At 41.6% G+C, this 21,054-nt stretch overlaps 2 protein-coding genes across 2 annotated transcripts; both read left to right on the forward strand.

The window, feature by feature from the left end:
* The first annotated feature begins 345 nt into the window (after positions 1-345).
* ngfa (nerve growth factor a (beta polypeptide)) lies at positions 346-3,101 on the forward strand. The gene is made up of 2 exons (XM_054608507.1): positions 346-433; positions 2,036-3,101. The coding sequence occupies exon 2, from the start codon at positions 2,047-2,049 to the stop codon at positions 2,917-2,919; it is 873 nt and encodes a 290-aa protein (XP_054464482.1). The 5' UTR covers positions 346-433; positions 2,036-2,046; the 3' UTR covers positions 2,920-3,101.
* Positions 3,102-7,942: 4,841 nt separating this feature from the next.
* Positions 7,943-19,733, forward strand: LOC129099315 (CD9 antigen-like). Its single transcript, XM_054608514.1, has 8 exons — positions 7,943-8,257; positions 13,872-13,974; positions 16,516-16,613; positions 16,763-16,837; positions 16,921-17,004; positions 17,108-17,164; positions 17,292-17,375; positions 17,470-19,733. Exons 1-8 carry the CDS (start codon positions 8,189-8,191, stop codon positions 17,533-17,535), a joined length of 636 nt encoding a protein of 211 aa, XP_054464489.1. The 5' UTR covers positions 7,943-8,188; the 3' UTR covers positions 17,536-19,733.
* Positions 19,734-21,054: the final 1,321 nt, after the last annotated feature.

Here is a 21,054-nt window from a genome sequence, read left to right on the forward strand (position 1 = left end):
GGTCAGACAATAGTAAATTGTGTATGTCTGTGATAGCAGTGGTTATCTGGAAGAAGGTATGAGTTTTTTATTTGAGTGAGTACTTTACTCACGATTTTACCACTTGTTGGAACTGACCGGTATGTCAGTCTAAAAAGAAGCAAACTATACACTATATGTCCAATGTGCCATCTCAAGGATAGAAAACAAGTTCCATTTTTGTTTTCTTGTGTCAGTAACCAGTTTCAGTAAAAAACTGAAACTGGTTACGATCCCACAACTGCTGCATATGAAAGGCTGAATCGTGAATGATTGTTTAAATTTTGTCTGTATGTGTGTGTTACAGAGCTGTAGTTCAGGGGGTCCAGATGGCAGGCATGAGGGGCCCGGCCTGCACTGGAGTCTGGCTCTAGAGTCCACAGGGGCTCCCACTTCAACTGGACACATTCCACAGGTAGGCTACACATAAACTCTCAGCACGGCAACACACAAAACAAGTCACCTTCAAGTTCAAAGACCAAAGATGTCCCTGTGTGATGGTGAAAATGGACTAAACATTTGTTTCTCAACTAAAGTACTCAAGGATTCTGCTGCTCATATAGCTGGTAAAGTATACTTATTGATCAGCTAAAAAAGCATACATGAGCTAAAAGACAACAGTAACAAACAATTGAGTAAACAAACTGATATTTTAGGACATTCGCACCGAGGATAAACACAATTCCAAATGCAAATAAATACTCATCCATTGCAAATCAAACCAACACTGCAATAGAAATTTAAAATCAATACTCAGACTCAGAAGCATAGTAAAGTGAACAGCCAGCAATCCATCATCAGCTGCAAGCAGAAGACAAACATGCTAATAATAATTCATTCATTACAACAAACAACAATGCAGCCGCATCTTTTTGGCATTACCAAGCAAACACAACCTGGCAACACACGCCAACAAATGCAATGTCCCTCACTGGATATGAGTGAAAGCACAAGAAGCACAGCAGCAGGTACATAGCTTAGGCCCCTGCACAATGGTGAGTCCAAGTCCGATGAAGTGTCCCAGGACGTAAACTGCCTCGGTCCTACAGCAAATCCAGGAAAAACTTCTCCCACTGTTTTGTCCTGGTATCTAAACCGACGGCTGACTGGCCGACCACCGCGGACTGCAAATAGCACGCGGTGAAACACGATTATTTGCACCTTAATCAAGTAATCCAACATGAGACTTTTCAGGCCATGAATGTTTGCCTAACCAGAACACATTGACAGAAACATGTTATAATAACCGGGCTGTTCATGTTCTGTATGAGCCAATCATTGTGACGCATATTGCAAAGACCTGGTGCCAATCAGCCAGGACACGCGCGACTGTGCTGATCTGCTTCATTAAGTGGGCTAAAGATAAATGTCAGCTCATCTCTGGTTTTTAAAGCCATAATAAATGCCATAGAAATCGCTTATTTTGACAGACAAAGTTTCAAAAAGTTGTATAGCAAATCCTCACATATGAGTTCCCGGATTGTGTTTGTAAAAATGTTTGATATTCTCACTTCATAAGTTTTTCTATTCAGTTTTTCAATACGTAAAAACATAAATAAAAACTCAAACAATAAGTAAGATCTAGAGACAAGTAAAACATGAAAGATAGTTTTTTCTTCTTTCATGACAAGACATATATTCCTCATAACTTGTTTTAAGTTATGAGGACTGCATGTCATATTTAGAGTTTATACAGTCAAATGTTAAAATATTTACAGTATGTGTATACAAAATGAATTCAAGCTTTAAATGTTGTTTTTATTGTTGGGTTGTTTACGCTGTTATTTATTAAACACCTCAATACTTGCCTGGTTTCTTGTTTCAGTTCAAAATAGTCTTGATGTTTAAATTATGGTCTTTATTTTCATATTAATAATTAATTAAATGATCATTTGTGTCACTGTGCAGTTTCCCTGAACTGTACATGGGTTGTTATCTTTGAGCTCATTGTTTTGGTTTTATGACCCACAACTTTACATTATGTGAACTTTTCTTTTCCCCCTTGTGCTCGGCTCAGGACGTGTGCCCATGAGGTCGTCACCACTGGTCCTGCTCCTCCTGATCGGCGTCCAGGCTGTGCAGAACATGGGAGGTGGATTGGCCCGGTGCGCCGGGGCAGCCAACCACAAAGTCGGACAGCAGACGGCAGCCAATCACAGAGCAGGACAGCAGCAGACAGCAGCGGGGGACCACCTTTCTGAGCATCGTAGGACCAGCCACCACAGGACCAAGAGGCCCCATCGGGCAGCTTCATACACCCAGGATAGGAGCCCCGTCGTCAGGCAATCCACGTCTGACTCCCCCCCAGACCCCTTCAACCCAGTAGTCGACCCCAAGCTCTTCTCCAAGAGACGTTACCGCTCCTCGCCCCGTGTTGTCTTCAGCGAGGTGGCCCCGTCACATGATGCCCTGGAAGGTGAGGGCTATGACATTGAAGGGGTGAGGGGGGTGAGGGTGAGGCGTAGAGTAGGATCGCATACCATGCACCGAGGGGAGTACTCAGTATGTGACAGCATAAATACCTGGGTGGGCAACCTGACACGAGCCACAGACATAGCTGGGAATGAGGTGACGGTGCTGCCCAACGTTACAATCAACAACGTGGTGAAGAAACAGTTCTTCTATGAGACTACCTGCCGGTCCCCCACGCACAGAGGCTCCAACACTGCAAACGGGGGAAGGCCAGGGGGACGGGGTGGCAAACAGGGCTCCAGATCGGGCACCTCGGGCTGTCTCGGCATCGACAGTCGCCACTGGAACTCCTACTGCACCAACACACACATATTCGTGAGCGCCCTGACTACCTTCAAGGAACGGACAGCCTGGCGTTTCATCCGCATCAACGCTGCATGTGTGTGTGTTCTCAGCAGGAAGTCTTGGGCGGGAAGACTAGGGCACTGACTGGGGGGAAGGGGGACGACGACTCCCGGCCACTGAACTATGAACCAAGCACACACATTTCTACTAAACAGCCACTGCAGCTTTATTGCCAATACTGTAATCCTCTTCCCCACCTCCAAACACACACACACACACACACTTACACACACAGAAACACCTTCATCCATCCAACCCTTTTGGCCCCTGACCCTACCTCAGTCTGAGAAGTCCTGGTTGTTTTAAGTTATGAGGACTGCATGTCATATTTATAGTTTATACAGTCAAATATTAAAATATATACAGTATGTGTATATATACAAAAATGAATTCAAGCTTTTAATGTTGTTGTTGTTATTGTTGTGTTGTTCATGCTGTTATTTATTAAACACCTCAGTACTTGCCTGGTTTCTTGTGTCAATTCAAGATAACGTTGATGTTCAAATTTTGGTCAATATTTTCATAGAAATAATGAATTAAAGGACCATTTGAAATATGAAAGAGGTTGTTCGCAGTGACAAACCCACAGAGAATTATCACACAACTATGCAGCTCCCCTTAACTGTAGTTATCTTTTACTTCATTGTTTTGGTTTTATGACCCGCAACTTAATTTTTTTTAGTTCAGTCTCATCGCTCTTATCAGCATTGTTTTCAAATGCAACAGGCATTAGTTTCCGGTGAAAAGGTCTGATGCAGCAACTTTACAATACCTGCCCAACACCAAACAGCAGATAGACAAAGTAAGCTATTAGCTGGTGAACAAGGTGGAAGATTTAGCAGCTAAAGAGCCATATATTCCCCCAAAGTAGAGAGGAAGGTGAGTATTGGACATTCATCAGAGACACAACTCCAAGTAAATGCTAATGCTGCTCTGTGTCTGCTCAATGTGTAAATGAGCAACTGCTTATCAACCTTATGAGGGCAAAATATGTGATTGTGTTTAAGGCCAAAAAAAAATGATGAATGGTCTCGAATGATTAGTGTGGTAAGAAAAAAACTTTTATTTTTAACTTTTCTCAAATCTTGCTTTCTTTCCTGTTAAATAGCTACCTAGTTAGTTAGTTAACTCTTTGGGCCCCTAAAAGGGTTGCAAATTTGATTCATAACATTTAACAAACACAAAAGGTTATCAAATCTCCCATAGGTGTTTAATTGGGTTGAGATCTGGTGACTGTGAGGGCTGTGAGCATATGATTCACATGTTTTTTAGGCTCATCAAACCATTCAGTAATTCCTCTTTCCCTGTATGGAAGCATTTTGCTATGTTTCTCCACTCACTTATTCAGGTTATTGCTCTAATTTAAAATAAACGTGTAGAGATGTAAAGCTGTAGAGTGAAATTCAGGGCAGTGCTTGGCAACCAAGATAAAATGGATATCATGGATATCACTGATTTCATCTAACACAGTATTAAAACTAAGTGATGATTTGGTAAAAAAACAGAAACAAAAACTGGTGTTTTGTAACACATGGTGGATGTACTCTTCTGTAAAGTATATGCATAAATATACTCCACTAGAGCGCCCCATTGACAACAATCAGCTTTGGGCCTCTATTGACTCTCTTTAAGTGGTAATTCAATAATCAAATGTTCTCCGACAAACCAACTTACACAGTGAAGAAGAGGCCCTCAGGGTCTCATCTTTACCGACATACAAATCATCTCAGTCTTATTTTGGACGTCTGTGTCAAGTTTTGCAAGAATATGCTACCCTCTAGTGGTGAAGTTGAAAACTATATTTAACCATGCTGAAATAAACACGAGGAAAATGAGGACTTTTAAGTATGACAAAGCGCTCCCTCTCTCTCTCTGTCTCTCTCTCACACTCTCTTTCCCTGTCTCTCTCTCTCTCTCCTTCTCTCTCGCTCTCTTCCTTTCTCTCTCTCTTCTCTCTGTCTGTCTCTCTGTCTCTCTGTCTCTCTGTCTGTCTCTCTCTCTCTCTCACTTTGCTTTCCTCTCACTGAAAGTTGGATTCCGCACCTCTCCTCACATCATCACTCTCCCCAGGTTGCTGGCTGTTCTTTCACCTTCCCTAATGCTGCAGATCATACACGACTATTCAGATCTGGTTTGGTTGCCAGGAAAAACCTCACTGCAGCAAGACAGTTTGATCGAAGGTTTTTCAGAAGGGGACCTCAGATAACCTCTCACTTTGGCAGGAGCTGCGAACGAGCTGCGAACAAGCGGTGTGGTTTGTTAACAGTTTACAGTTTGCTCTCAGTTTTGCTGCAGTAGGTGTGAAATCATATAAAGCAGTAACCTGCATGTAGGAGAGAAAGAGGAAGTTGAATTCTGGCTGCAAAATCTGCATCCCATCTCTTATACTTTCTAAATAGTTTCCAGGTCAAAAAGGCAAATATGGACATGGATGAATATGCAGTGAATACATAGTGCTCACTGTCAAATAACCTTTAAACAAGTCCCCAGCTTCTCTGTACCCATTTGGCCACAGAGACCACTCATCTCCCAGTATATGAACCAAGAGCACATCTGCTCAGGTGACTTTCACTGATAATAAATTACCACACAGTCAATGTCTGCAGTGTGACCAGTAGATGGTGTTGTGCTGCCACAGATCGAGATCTCTACCACTGCCACTTTGTTGTTGTATTAACTAATCAAAGCAACATGATCAAGACATTATCAATATTATTTTCAACATCTTATATAGCATAACAATTCTACGTAGCTTCAATTCAGTTTTGGCCTAATTCACCTCCTGACAAAGTGAGACTCACTCACTGACCCTCACAGCCGACAGATATCACCGTCTGTCATCTATAATGACCTCAGAGCCGGGGGGAAAAGGTCCAGGCCCTGACCAAAACATGGGTGTAACACAGAATAACAAGAGCTGTTACTGTTGCCACCCATTCAAGAGAGTAAAACCAGGACTTCATTCACATTTTTTACATGCTTACAGTAGCCAACACAACAGTTTAAATGTGTCTGGGTCACAAGTAAATCAAATTTAATTTAAAAGAACGGAGCTACAAAGCCAACCCTAAGATAAACCTGTTAAAGCATCATGTTGGGCGGTAATTCAATCCAGGCAGCCATTTGCTGTCTTTTTTTCAAGGGGGTTAGGACCTGCGCGCATTTTTTCTTGTTCACATGATTGGAACCACATAGCAACTGAGCTACCGACGGCCAACAACAACTAACAAACGGGGACATAGTGCTCCTGTCCCAGTCTTATCTGCCTTTCCTTTTAAGGCATTGCTCTGTTTAACGTCCAAACTTAACCTTATCTGTTTTCTCTCTGTCCTGCACGGTACCCTTAATGAGTGTCACAGAACAAACTTTGCTGCTCTGAGAGTCGGTTCATGTGTGTGAAAAGAGCCACGTGCCGATGATTATTCACGTGCAATTCATCATCTAAGCATTTATTCTCTCCCTCTCTGCTTCTCTCTGTCGTGCCATTCCTGTCTGACTCTTTCTTCCGTCTAGCGTTGAGCTTGGCAGACCATTTTGTTCCTCTATAAGGACATTTTCTAACCAGCGCTTAATTTCCTGGTGATAAAATGAACTACTCTTTGGACGTTTCTCCTGCTCTCCATGGTTGTGGGGAAAATATTTATATTGAACCGGGTGTTGCTGCTGAGTTTCATGCTCCCAGTCACTGATGACACTGAGGGGAGACATCAGGGGCTACTCTTTCCATTTCACTAATAGTATATTTAGTTTGTAGTCTGTTTGAACTTAGCTGATGCTTTGCACAAGGTTGGGCAATGTATTTAGGAATAAGAGGTCAATTATGCTTCAAACTAAGTGAAATAAAAACAATTAAAATCAGTGGGTCAAGTGATTTTTAGTGTGATGTCTCTTTTTGTCAAAGAAACTTTGGCTACTATTGTGATAAAAAGCCTGACCTTTTCCAGGGAAATAACTTATTCAAACCTATTTTCATTAGAACTTTAGAGATTTAGTTGAAAGAGCATGACAGTGGACGAGCCTTCGGGAGCAACTTGAGTGTCTTGCCCAAGGACACATCGAAGCCGGGTAAAACTCATCTTTTACTCATCACTCCAGCACAAAATGTTGTGCCATGGGGAGAAAAAGAGATATAAGTGGAAACTATTTAAGCTCCCAATATCCATCCGTTGAGAATTAGTCAACTATTTTAAAAATCTTTGCGACTTTTAAATTGCTACAAATCTGTTTTGAATGAACAGGAAAGGCTTGGGTAAGGCTATTTATCTTGTAAAAGGAAATTGAGTATATCCTGTTATCAAATAATGTGATTACAACACAAACCAGCTCATTTCTTCATAGAGGCTGGGCTTTCCCTTGTTTAGTCTTTATAGCTATTTGCTTTGTGTATGAGGTCTGACTTTGCAGTAATTCTGTCATAATATTTTATGACAGAATACATACTTCATATGCGCAGGATGACATGTTTGATTGTTAGCCTGATATGTCTTAATCTGATAAGCATGCAAAAAAAAAAAATAGTCAACTATTACAACTACCTTAAAAAAGGTCCTTTAATTGTATAGGAATAACAAATACCTCAAGGGTTTCTATCTTTGCTGATGGGTGAAGGTGAATCGATACAGCGGTTCCAATTTGAAGTAGCACAATCACTGTTTCACAGTTGGGGGAACAAATCATAGCATGAACAGAAATTGTGGTTTGTAATAACACTAATAAAAACAATCTCAGAATAATATGGTGATAAACAAGCAGAAGAAAACAGCACATACTCCCTAATTAGTGGGTTACCACACACACATTTTAAAAATCTTAGCATAGTGTAAATGTTTACAATTACATGCTTGTTTTCTTATTGTGTTGCTAATCTCTTTTTTTTATAGGCAAGATTTAACCACAAAAACGGAAAAAAGTGAATATCAGCTTTTAGGTAAATAGTGGCTTTTTGTTGCAGGAGAAACACTTGGCAACATTTGCCAAGACCTCATCGTGTAGTCTCGGTACCCCCTTCAGCCCCCCCTTTGCATTGTTGAAAGGGGCGGTCTGGAAAGAGTCTGAGATCCTGCTGTGTGTGTGTGTGTGTGTGTGTGTGTGTGTGTGTGTGTGTGTGTGTGTGTGTGTGTGTGTGTGTGTGTGTGTGTGTGTGTGTGTGTGTGTGTGAGAGAGAGTGAGAGAGAGAGAGAGAGAGAGAGAGAGAGAGAGAGAGAGAGAGAGAGCAGCTCCAGTGACGGCGCTTCTCGGTGCACCAGTGTTGTGACCGGGTCGGACCGTTATTGTCACAGTGCGCGCAGCCGACACAACCGTCAGACCACTTAACGGGGAATAAAGGCAACAAAAAAAAAAACGTCCAGCCGAAATGTCGAAAGTGGAAGGAGGAATGAGATGTGTCAAATACCTTTTGTTCGTTTTCAACTTCATCTTCTGGGTAAGTGCAAGTTGGGTCTGTACGTGCATGTGTGCTGACGGGGTGCTGAAGTTGTGCGTAAATGTGTCTGGAGCAAGTGCAGCGGCGCAGACTGCTCACTCCGCACAGCTGACCTTCACACCACGTGTTATTTCGGTAAAGATGCTTAGATTGTTCACAGTTTTTTGCTTTCATTATCTCGTGTGCTTTGTTAAGTTGCTGTTAATCCGGCGTGGCGCGGAAACGGTGACATCCAGAGTATTTTTTTTTTTTTTTTTTTTTTTAGTTTGGGCTCACCGGGTTTAAATCAGATTTTCCACAGAGGGAAAAAACCCGCCCCTATTTTCTCGGGGACGCGTGTTTTTGAAAGGAAGACTGAATGAAAAGACAGAGACAGAGAGAGAGAGAGGAGGGAGAGAGAGATTGAGAGACTGCACGGAAAACAAACTCAGCAGTTGGCTCCCTGCGCCACATTAACAAACAGAGCTGCAGAAGTGATTGTTGAAGTGAAGTTGAACCACCACTTTGGAGCAGAAGATCCTCAACTAAAGATCTTTTTTTAGAAAGCAGCACTTGGGCACTCAGGAGGCAAAACAGAGTCACTTTAATCAAGACAACTGTCAGGTGGATGTGAAAGGTGTGTTTGTGTGTCCTGCAATAAACCCTGCCCTATTTGTAAACTATATTCAGTGCACACTATAAATGAACATGCATAAAATCTACAAGTTGTTGGTGGATAACCTTGTGTATGTGTGTAAAAGCGCACTTTGGGATATATTTTGTTCCACTGTTCTTACTCCTCAGAGGGGACAGCCTTTGTGTGTGTGTGACTGTGTGTGTGGGAGAGAGAGAGAGAGAGAGAGAGAGTTTCCAACAAGCATCTGTGGAGTGGATCAGGCGCTGAGTGCAGCGTGAATGGATCCATTGTGACAGCGGGACAATAGCATAACTTCAGTGTGCTGCTCCTGCCTGGCTAAGCATCAGGCCTGCCGGAGCCCTTTTAATGCAGCGACCCCACCGGTCCCACCATTATTAAGTTATTCTATCTCCACTTACCACTATCCACACATCCAGGATGGGTGTGGCTGTTGCTGAAATCTCTTTTTTCCCCCAGTACATCTGATTGAATGTGGGGCACTTGCAGAGACAGAGAGGTGACAGACAGGTGGAAAAAGAGGATGTGTGACTGCCTGACTGACATGTTCATGAAAAACAGAGAAAAGTAAGACAGCAAATGTGATGGGAGAGAAAAAGGGTCATTGGGAGATTGAGAGGGATATCAACGTGCGTGTGTGCGCGCTCATGTGGCAAAACAGGGACAGCTGACCCAGATAAAGAGAGAAAGTCAGATCAGTACGAGGATAGCGGGATATTCTGTTGATGTCTGTGTTTGTGTGAGAGTTACATGTCACACAGGACCACGGAAACACCTAAACGGGTGCTCCTCCACTGTTTTTGGTGCTGACTGCATACGAGTTCTGCACATTCCCTGCACTTTTTCAGCTGCAAACCAACAGTGATCACTCTCTCTTCATAATCACCGCATCCCAATCTCCCCCCTCTGTTGATTGTGGAGTGAGAGATGATGAGAAGAGTGTGTGTGTGTGTGTGTGTGTGTGTGTGTGTGTGTGTGTGTGTGTGTGTGTGTGTGTGTGTGTGTGTGTGTGTGTGTGTGTGTGTGGAGGAGGGGCAGATATGTTTCCCTTCAAATGAAATTCCTGCTCCAATGCTAAACTGTCAACGTAATGCAGGCCACACTCGTGTATATGTTACGCTGATAGCTCGAAATACAACAGAACATCAATACCTTGCTGGCTCCTCTGGCCTGTGTTTGTGCGCTGTAGTTCACCGACTGCCCTATTTAGTCAAAAAGCCTGGGAGGTTAACAGTGAGGGCTGAGCGTTACTTCACAGGGATGAGTGTGACGTATACCAGTGTTCTTTCTTCTAATCAAAAAAATGATCAACCTTGTCTCCAAAAGCACACTCCCATACAACCAAACAGCATTTTAAATTATCTTTCGAAGGAACCAATTTCTTTCATAATACGGTCGCAGTTTGATACACTTTTGGGGCAAGTCCAAGTAGAAGAGTCCATGTAGACTTAATTTGTGAGGAAAATAAGATATATTTTTTAAAACAAATAAGGTAAAATCAGATTATTTGAGAAAATGATTAGAATTTGTGTTTGTCTATTGTAAGAAATTATTTTACTTTCAAAATGGACACAGTGTGGATACTTAGAAGAAGCGTCCAACATTTTGAAGATTTCTGGTAAAGTGTACTGACTTCAAAATCAATATTGGCAGTATACAATATTCAGCCCTACTAACTGACGGTGGGGAGGACCCAAATGCAGACGCAGAGACTTGCAGATTCAGCAATGATATTTTAATAGCACAAAAAAAGCTTAGAGTCCAAATGTCAGGCAGGAAAAGCTGGCAAAAATTTAAAAAATGGTAAAACAAGGCTCCAAACAGCAATGATGCAACATAGATGATCTGACAGGAGACAATGGAAGCACAGAGACCAAATTTAACTAGAAAAAGAGGTCGATCACAAGGGACAGGTCGTAGCCAGGCTGATGAGAAACAGGTGAAACTCATAAGGGCGGGGCAGACAATCACACAGAAACCAAGACACAAGAGGAGAGGGCTTTTAAACTAAAACAGGGAAGAAACTATAACAAAAACACCTAGGACCACGACACAAACACACTTGTCTGTGTTGTGGAGGTTGATGTCTGCCATCACACTCCCCCGCCTTTGCCCTATGGAAGAGCACAATAGGATTTACTCCACCCATAATGATCCCCCTCATATTCACACTTTCCTTCTGCTCATTCATTTTAATGTGTGCTTGCATATGTTTTCCCAAACATGTGCCAGACAGAAAGACTATTTTTGACAAGCTTGAATCATTTACCAATTACTGCTGGGTTTGAAGAAGTAGCCCACAGATGTTTTGCTTTTGTTATAATCTTTTTCCCTGAAAAATAAGGTCTAACCTAGAAAGTGGATAATGCCTCAGACTGTCTCTGACCAAGACCACAGCCCTGTGTCAGCTCAGCCCCTGTTTCATGGAAATTCCCCTCACAAAAACACTATTTAACTGCGCTGTTAAAAAAAAGTAGGCCTTGTTACTGTAAAAGAACCTCAATACAGCTCCGACAGTGAGATCTTCATCCCTGTCTAGAAATATACAATCATATAAACTATTCTTCAGAGGTGTCATAGGATAGAGAGAGGACGTAGGGTAACTCTGCTATTCTCACTTCCATCTGTGTTTTAGAGGTACATTGGCTACACAGGACCTATATAGACCACAGGTTGGCGTTTCAACTATGTCTCTGAATAAGATATCCCTGTCTTCTGTGTCCAGAGGCCAAAAATAAAAAGATGGATCGTCTAACGACTTACACTCTATTTTTCTTTCCCTCTTCCCCTCTTTCATTCTCACTTTCATTGTGTCTGTCTGTTTCCCTCCTATTGTGCGCCAAAACGTATAGTCACAGGGAGACAGTGGGTCTTTGTCCTTTGGGTGAGGTTTCGAGGGAGAGGGGGGGGCGAGATTAGGTTAGGTAGAGGAGGGGGATACATGGAGATAAGTCAGGGGGCGGGGTGGTAGATTTGAGAGGCAGAGGGGCCGAGAGAAGGGAGGGGTGTGTCTGTTGTCAGACGGGGTAATGGTGGTGGCAGACGAAGTGGTGGGGGTAAAAAGCAGGGGGTATGTAAGCAGTGAGGGGGTTAATGGGACCTTTGGGATGACTGAGTGCCGGAGTTGAGAATGTACTTAATATGTCAGCTACCGCCTGCAGCGTTGGATGCCTTTTTCCAAAAAAAATGAGACCTTTCAGTGTGGTATCCATTCAATCCATCTGGTTTTCGAAAAGGCTTTTAAATGAAGCCATAACAGTAATGAGGTTTGGCTGAGCTCTGAGCTCTTTACAACTGTGAAACTACCACCTGCTTCTCCTCCACCACTAACACCACCTAGCTTGGGACGACACCAACACTTAGCGCTGGTTGCATATCCACACCATTCAGTGGGCAGCAGTCCTCGCCTCACACCTCCAACAACACCATCGCACCATCGGGTGCTCCGACAAAATACTGGGGTAAAATAGATCCAGAGCCCCTCTGCGCACTAATCCAGCCTGGTTCAGTAAGTCTACATATCTGCAGCCTTCACTTTAATGTGCTTTATCACTTTGGACCTGCTAATCCTGAAACCCCAAGAGCTCAGCTGTCCCATACATCACCACGCATGACACTAAATCCTTAGTTTGGGAGGAAGCCTGCTTCCCAACACCTGTCTTATTCCGATGCTTTATAACTGAGCTACTGGCTTTACTTCAGACCAACACTATAAAATATAACTCGTGGACCTGGAGTGGAGGAGGAGAGGCGTGTAGAAAGTGAGGACTGAGAAGATAAAGAATGGAAGCAGGGAAACAAGAAAAATTGTGCATGTTTTTTTAAGTGGATTTGAGTGGACAGACGTTTGTTTTTGTCTGAACCTCGGAATAAATTCACTTAACAGAGCCAGAGGACACAGAAACTAACAGTCGCACGACATAAATACTGATATCTAGGACACAGAGAGACCATGTGACAAACTCTCCTAAATACTCTGCAGTTAGACGAATCATTTAATTTCCTTGCACACACACACACACACACACACACACACACACACACACACACACACACACACACACACACATAGACACACTGTGTTGTTTTGAAGCTCAGCTCTGAAGGTTTATAGACTCCATAATCCTCAGGGGGTATGGGCTCAGTGATCATTAAAACCCCTCAGTATTGATCTGTCAGTGGATGGCCCACCACAGTCTCTGCCCTTGAGAGCATCTCAGATCACATGAAAACAAAATGTTTACTTCAAAGTCTCCTAACACTTAGAGAATAAAAGTTTTTTTTTGTTGCAGTGAGTTTGCATAAGCATTGCAGGGAGTATGATTTTTATTCAATGTATGCTGATGGTGGTTTAGATGAAGGAAACTATGAGCAACATGTAGCCACATTTCCAAACAAACAGGAGAGCCTGTTTAAGCTCAAGAATCGCTACGGGTTGTTTCAAAGTTACATTTCGCTGGGATCTCGAACACATAGATGATGAACCATGATACTGACAAATAATCATACCTATTGGTTTGACAAAAAACATTCAATTTTATCCTAACAACTCTTACAGAGTAATACTTCTGTTGCCGAACTGCGAAGGGTGGAGGGTCGGAGTGGAAACTTCACAGCACCATTGGCTTTATGTGGAAAATCACATTTAGGGAGAGCAAAAGAACAAGCCCTCTGAAGGCCTGAAAATCATGCACTTCTACTCTTGTGCTTTGGACGAAAAGAGTGTTGCACTAGTGATGAATGCTGTAACCAAGAAAAATGACTTTCTGCTTTACTCACTGTAATGAGGAGCGTCTGCAACCATGTGACTTTTCAATGATTATTACATCTATAGTTTGTATTTATTAGATTTCAGTTACAGCTAAAGCCTTCATTGGTCTTGTCTACAGAGGTCCTGTATTTGTTGTTCTATGCATTTGGTCTGAAATAAGTGGTCATTATGTAGTTTATAATAAGTCAATCTCTTGTCTCTCTTTGCAGTTGATGGGGTCCTTTGTTCTGGCAGTGGGACTGTGGCTGCGCTTTGACCCAGAAACTGTGTCTCTTCTCAATGGTGACAAGGCTCCAGACACTTTCTTCATCGGTGAGTACCATAACACACCTCAAGTAATCCCCACAGTCAATGTACACACAGTGTAGGTGTGTAAAAAAAAATGATGTTAGTATCGCTGTTGCTAGTATTGTTTTTTGTTTTTTAGTTTGTCTTTTTGATGCTGCTCAGAAACCACTCTAAATGGTACAAGTTGTTTCACTTAAAAGTATCAGTAGTAAGACTTAAAATTAAATTAAAAATTAAAATTGATGACACATGTCCTTATTTTTGCAGCATTGAAAACGTATTTTCCAAACAAACCATGAATTTTGCAAATAAGTAGCATAATATCATTTTTAAATATGCTAGACACACATTAGTACCATAAACATAACAAATTCTCATTCTGGAGAGGGGCTTTAAATATGTTTAATCACACGTTTCAGTGCAACACATGCAATGAAACAGACTTTCATTGCCTGTGAATGAAAGTCTGTTTCTATGTTGGAGAGGATATTCCTTCCACAGGCCTCCATGCACATCACGCACACACAAATACACACTCCACGCACACATATGAAATCCCACAAACGCACAGAAATTGTGTTATAGGGAGAGTACTGAGTGCTTCTAGGCCAGTCAGGCCTATTATGTGTAAATGCAAAAGTGTTGTGAGGGTCATAGTTTGAACGGGTGTCGACCCAAGTTTGCCATGCACTGTGAAATGTCAGAATGCAACATGCTGTAATGCTTTTTTTATGATTAGGCGTATGTCTGCTTCTTTCGTGCAGGAGATGAGTGTGAATAACAGGAAATGACTGATGTACATAGAGCTTAAAGGCATGAGGGAAACCACAGGGCTGCTAACCACCTTTCAATCAGTCACCCTTCCCAGATGGAAAGAGATGGAGGAGGAGGAGACACTGAGTGTTGGGACAGTTAAAAGAGCATTTGGAAGAGGTCAATCATAGAAACTGATGGGGATCCATGGCAAAGATTTGAAGGAAAAGCAAGATGGGACGTCAATGGAAATGACAAAAAGGAAGAGAAAAAGTTGTTTAGCTTTCCTGTGTAGGAATATCCTTCCAAATCCTCTTTCTGTTTCCAGCAATCAGTGTGATACGTATGATAATGTCAGTTATTCCTACAATCTCCAGACTAAACCATCCGCCTCCTGTACTGTATTTTGTTCCCTGAAGCCAGTTTAGACCTGAAACAGTTGTCTAATGTTGGTGAGAGTTATTTTCTTACAAAAGCCTATAATACATTCAAGGTATTTCGTTTCCTTTTTCTGTGTGTTTGTATGTGAACCTACCCTCAGGTGTCCATGTGGTTTCACTGAGGATGGTTGGCTTCTTGAAGTCAGGTCCTCTGAGAGTTTAGTGCTGCACATGGCTTTGACAGTGAGAGCGCTGTCCCCACAGACACAGCTGAGAGCGCTCAACAGTTGCTATGTCCCGTTCCCATGGCGTCAAGCCCAAACAATACTCCCCTTTTCTTTATACATTGAGATGACGCATTATAAGAATATGACAAACAACTACAGACTAAGTGCTAAAGGGAAAACCAAGTTGAGAAACAGCGTCTCTCTCAGTTTGTGAATGTAGCGGCATCACTTGTTGCTGATCAGCAGGCTAATTGATAGTTAAGACACCAAAAGATGGAGCCAGTGATTCTGGAGAAAGATTGTTGAAAGATATTTGAACTCAACATCCAAACAAAGTTATCCCACCATATTAACTGTTCCTCCCACTGCTTTTCTCTTTATACATCCATGGAACATTACCCGTCATGTGCATGACCACAGACGGCCCTGTGGCTGATTGGCTCGGTTAGAATCACTGACTGCAACTTTAAGGCGGCAACTAAACTCTCTTTCCTAACAAACAAAAGAAATGACATACCCAACTCAATTATTGTGTCACATCAAGTCTTTCTGTTGACACATCAGGGTCCTATGAACGGTCTTCCTCTCCTGTTTCAACCTAAGCATGTATCACCTGGGGGCTGACGCGTCCTCTCTCACCCCATCCTCTGCAGAGCTGTCGCCTGGCAACAAGACCCCACCTGTATGAGTGCAGAACCAATCTGTTTCCCTGGGAGATCAGGGCATCTAAGGAGGTCCCTGTTAGAGCTCCACCTAAATAAGGCTGCTGGAAACAAGGCTATTTACAAGTCAACTCAAATTTGGGACAAAATTTAAAGGCACAATATTTGGGTCCACTTCTAAAAAAATAAAAAAATAAAAAGATCTAAGCTGTAACCACAGAAATAGCTAGTCTGCTCACCAATCTAGATAGTGACCGTTTACATTAACATTTCTAGCTCAATGCTGCCCCCTGCTGGTGCTTCTGTAGAATATAATTATCAGATAAACTAGATGGGGAAGTTGAGCATGTTGCCAGAGATGTTGTGGGGAATCAAAAAAAAATTCCAGCTCCTTTTAAGCTGGAATATCTTAATGATGTTGATGAATAGAGTGTATCAAATTAAAAGGTATTCTAATTGTTGTTTACCTCATGACATTAAAAATCTGTTTTACCTGCATCTTTGTTTATCATTGCATCGGTGCCGTTTTCCCTGTTCCTCCAGGTGTCTATATCCTGATAGGTGCTGGCAGTCTGGTGATGTTGGTTGGTTTCTTTGGCTGTTGTGGAGCTGTTCGGGAATCTCAATGCCTGCTGGGTTCAGTGAGTACAAATGCATACATACCACATGGGCAAAATCTGAACTGAAATGCTTTTGTCTTATTTGGATACCCTTTAATTATCTTTAAGCAGACATATATCTCACCTGCCTGTTTATTGTCTTTCTTTATTGTTTCTGTGGATTTCTTCAGTTCTTTGCCTGTCTGTTGATCATCTTTGGTGCGGAGGTGGCAGCAGGAGTGTTTGGCTTCTTAAACAAAGACAAGGTAGGTTTAATATTTGATAGCTTGAGTGGTGAATTGATTTTAATGAATCCTAATGACATCATTCACTGTCCTATCTCTTACAGATCGTCAAAGATGTTCAGACCTTCTACACAACAACCTACAATGAAAACAATAACAGCACATTGATCATCTCATACCAGAAAGTAGTAAGTATCGAATAAAATCTTTAGAGTAACGCTTTGTTCCTAATGCAGAAAAAATCATTATAAAAGCCTATTAATCATTTTATATTGTTCTTCCCATTTTCAGCTCAACTGTTGTGGGACCATGGACAGCCCCTGCGCTGATCCCCCGACAGATACTAAGGTAAGATCTGACACCAGCTTTATTCTCAGGGGGGAAATAAAAATCTGCCCCTAAAATGAACGAGTCATGGCGTCGTACAAATCATCCTGGTTCAATACAACTTTACACTCTTATCTTTGGTCTGCAGGACTGTGAGACAGGCATCAAGGAGTTCTTCAACAGTAAACTCTACATCATTGGATACGTGGGCATTGGCATCGCTGGAGTCATGGTGAGTCAGCATCTGAGAAGACTTGAAAACACTCAGAATACACACACGTTGTGAGCGACAATGATTTTGTTCAAAATCTGTTTCCCTTCAACAGATTATTGGGATGATCTTCAGTATGGTGCTCTGTTGTGCCATTCGCAACAGCAGGGAGGTCATCTAAGCTCGACCCTTGACCTCTACCTCCACTGCACCCAGCCCCGAAAGACTGTACTGCCTTCAGATCAAATGTCAACATTAGTCCATCATCCATCCAGGGACCCAGGAAATAGATCATGTTCATTAATATCCTTTCCACTATGGTGCTCAAACCAGCTCTCCTGGCCTGATTTACGACTATTTTCTCTTTCTTTATTATTTACACTCACAAGCAAAGTAGCACCCTGTACCTTCCGTAACATTCCGATAAGACTAAGACCGCAGGGTCAGTGTTAGTTCTGATATTGACATGATAATCTGTCAAATTGTTTTCCTTCTCATGGCCATTTGGTCACAATTATACATTTTAACCCAAATTCTGTCGCAGTAGTGTCAAGGCTTTTTTCACACAGCCTTGACACCGACCCCTCGACTGTGGGAAACTTTAGCCCCAGGAGAGCAAACCGGAGAAGTGAAGGCAATGTTGTGTTACATGAGATCACAGCCTTAAAAAAAAGTTGGCTGGAATCTTGTAGGGAATCCTGATTGGTGGAATCAGAGTGGGATGTCTAGAGGGAACGGCCAGTGAATGTTTATGGTATGCATCCATCATGCAGCCCCAGTGCTCTTACTCACTCGCAAACTCTGTGTGAACTTAACAATCAATATAGACTTGTCTCTGCAAGAAAAATCTGCAGTTATCTTAAAGGAATAGTTCAATGTCTTGGAGAATATACATATTCACTTTGTTGTAGAGAGTTAAATGAGGAGAAGCCAGCAGACGGTTAGCTTAGCTTAGCTGTAGTTCATATTTACTTTACAGAGAGTTTACGAGAGTGGATATTTATCTTCTCATCGCACTCTTGGCAAAAATGTTAATAAGTATATTTCCCAACTATTCCTTACGTTTTTGTCCATTTACAACAAATCATGCGTACTTTATATTTTTTAAACAATGTGGGTATGTGGTGGATTACACAACTCAAGCCAGTTTCAAAAGTCATAAACTGCCTTGAGCGGAAATGTAAATTAAAAAATCTTAAACACACCAGCTGAAATAAAAGCCAAATTTCCTTTTTCGTCACGAAGTAAAAGCTCCTCGTTTATAAGTGCTCTCTTGCATAAGAGGGTATCCTTGAGTCTTTGTTGACTGTATGTCAAGAAAATCATGTGGACACATGTGGACGTTTACAGGCTAAATATATGCTCGCCAGTCATCTGAGAATAGCAAGTCGGGCTGTGAAATTGGGTTATTCAAACCAGTAGGATCTCTCCCCCAACAATCGTCTTTCCCCTCTGTGCCTTAAAAGTACACCAACCTAAACAAAACAGAAACTGAAAAATAACCCCTGTATTCCTCTCATCTCTTCACCTCAGCAGAGGTTTGGACAGACATGCCCGACCTCCAATTACTTCTATTTTTCCAGGTTCACTCAGGCAGTGTTAATTCTGTAGGGTTTATTACAGGACTCTGGTATGTAAATATATGTGACTTGTAGTTATACGTTATTGTGGATGATGTGGTAGTCACTATTTAACAAGCTGTGTGTAGATAGAAGCTTGCAGTAGTTGTATCATGTCCATGTAGTCATGACAGTGTTCGCAATAGTCAAGGCAAATCCACACGGCTAACAGCTTCTTAATGTGCCTTTCTTTGATAACGAGCTATTTTTGAACAACGGGCTGTCAGAACGTAGCAAAAGATTGTAGCAAAAGTGTACATATGTTTGTAGAGTTGGACTGCAAGTAATCCTCACACACATCCGATTTGCCATTATTGTTATGGTGTGTCACACTTGTTCTCTGCCAAGAGAGCTGGAGTGGTGATAGCAACAACTCTTCTGCCAACTATTTCAAAAACGTCTTGGTCATTTATTTACAATTCAGTATAATGTGACAAGTGAGGATACGAAAAAGGCTTTCTTCCCACTCCAGCAGGCGTTGTTTACTTTGAGGAGAAACTTAACAGAGTCACTAGACTGTTACTTCACAGGCTCTGTGGAGTTAAAGTAGGATGAACTAGGAACAGTAAAGTGTGAGTCAATCCACAAAGCTGTTGTTGTGTTTTCTCAGTTGTATTTGTTTGAACAAATCTGGAGATGTAATGTACTGTGCACATAAAAAGACACTGTGTACACAGACGAGCCTTTCGTAGTTGATTGTGTGTTAATTTATTTTGATACCATTCCGGGCTTCTCAGGAAGATAGTTGTTTGAAGTTGAATAAAGCTTTTAAATTTTACATTGTTTCCTGTGTCTTCATATACCACAGAGGTTTACAATTTCTGATAGTTTATATTTTTTGGGTGTTATATTGAAATCTAGTAATCTTTCACAGGAACTGACACGAGAACAGATTAGTTATTAGTGATGAGACTATAGTGATGCTATTTTTTGCATGACTGCTAATAAAAACACAAAACTGCCATTTCTTATCAGTTGTTCCAGATTTAGGGGGTTGTGTATTTTTCTCAGTAAAGCTATGCAGATGACTCAGGAAACCTGCTTTTTGGACAAGTTTGGAAGGTGGGGTGCTGCGCAAAAAGAAAATCAAAATGATTTTGCATTGCATGTTTCTGATTCTGACAAGTAGCTTGAGATTTATATTGAATAACTTGTTAGACCTTGTCACCAATACATTTCTAAGTCGTGATATCAAACTCCATTACACACACAGCCTTAGGCACATACTCCACTGGCTGAAACCAAACACTGAGTCCTTCCCAATACTGAAATAAAACCTACCCACCTTGCTAAATGTAATTTATACAGGCTGATACTTTCAACAGATGTTATCTCAAAATGGTGCAGTGTTTTATTTACACTTAACATTAAGGAGGAAGGGCCTAAAAGGAAGAGTCAATTATTGGTTACGGAAGTAAAAGTTAATCCACATCAGCACACAATAATCAAAGCTAAATCTGTATTAGATTTCCAAAGTGGTAGGTCTACAGTAGTTGTCGGTATTAAAAAGAATCGGGTGATCCCCAGGAAAGCCAGTACTTATTCACTGTAGCACATAAATATACGGTACTGGGAATAGTGTGATCGAGATCTAAGAATGAGTTATATATAGGCATGGCTCCCATCATAACGTGATGTTTTATTCCTTCCCAGCTGATAGGATTTAAAATCCCCTTCTGATTAAATAGGTTTCCAGATCTGGTCGCATGAGTTTCATGTCAGAGTTTCACCTTTCTGCGCTTGAGGTGAAAGGACAGCTGAATATTCAGTTATGCCTGTGATGCAGCAGAGGCTCCAGGACTCCCCAGGATAGAGTTACCCCAACACTGCAGCATGAGCATTTTTACAGCCTCAAATGTATCCATGCCAGTGATGCATGTAGAGGAGCAGGGTAACACCCTTTGAGATTGAAAAAAGTATTACACTGTCTATTTCTTACAGCCATACCAGAGAATACATAAACTCCAATAATAACAAGTAAACACTGCATTCATAAATATTTATTCAGCATTTAGAAATATATTTACATGTGTTATTCTACATTGAACTTAAACAATAAATAGTTATCCTCTCAACTGAAA

This window comes from Anoplopoma fimbria, chromosome 12 (assembly GCF_027596085.1).
Source record: "Anoplopoma fimbria isolate UVic2021 breed Golden Eagle Sablefish chromosome 12, Afim_UVic_2022, whole genome shotgun sequence".
NCBI classification, from domain to species: Eukaryota; Metazoa; Chordata; class Actinopteri; order Perciformes; family Anoplopomatidae; genus Anoplopoma; species Anoplopoma fimbria.

Coding starts and splice junctions, on each gene's coding strand:
- ngfa (XM_054608507.1), top strand. CDS start 2,047: ATGAGGTCGTCACCACTGGTCCTGCTCCTCCTGATCGGCGTCCAGGCT.
- LOC129099315 (XM_054608514.1), top strand. CDS start 8,189: ATGTCGAAAGTGGAAGGAGGAATGAGATGTGTCAAATACCTTTTGTTC. Junction 8,258..13,871: donor TTTTCAACTTCATCTTCTGG/GTAAGTGCAAGT, acceptor CTCTCTTTGCAG/TTGATGGGGTCCTTTGTTCT. Junction 17,376..17,469: donor TTGGCATCGCTGGAGTCATG/GTGAGTCAGCAT, acceptor TCCCTTCAACAG/ATTATTGGGATGATCTTCAG.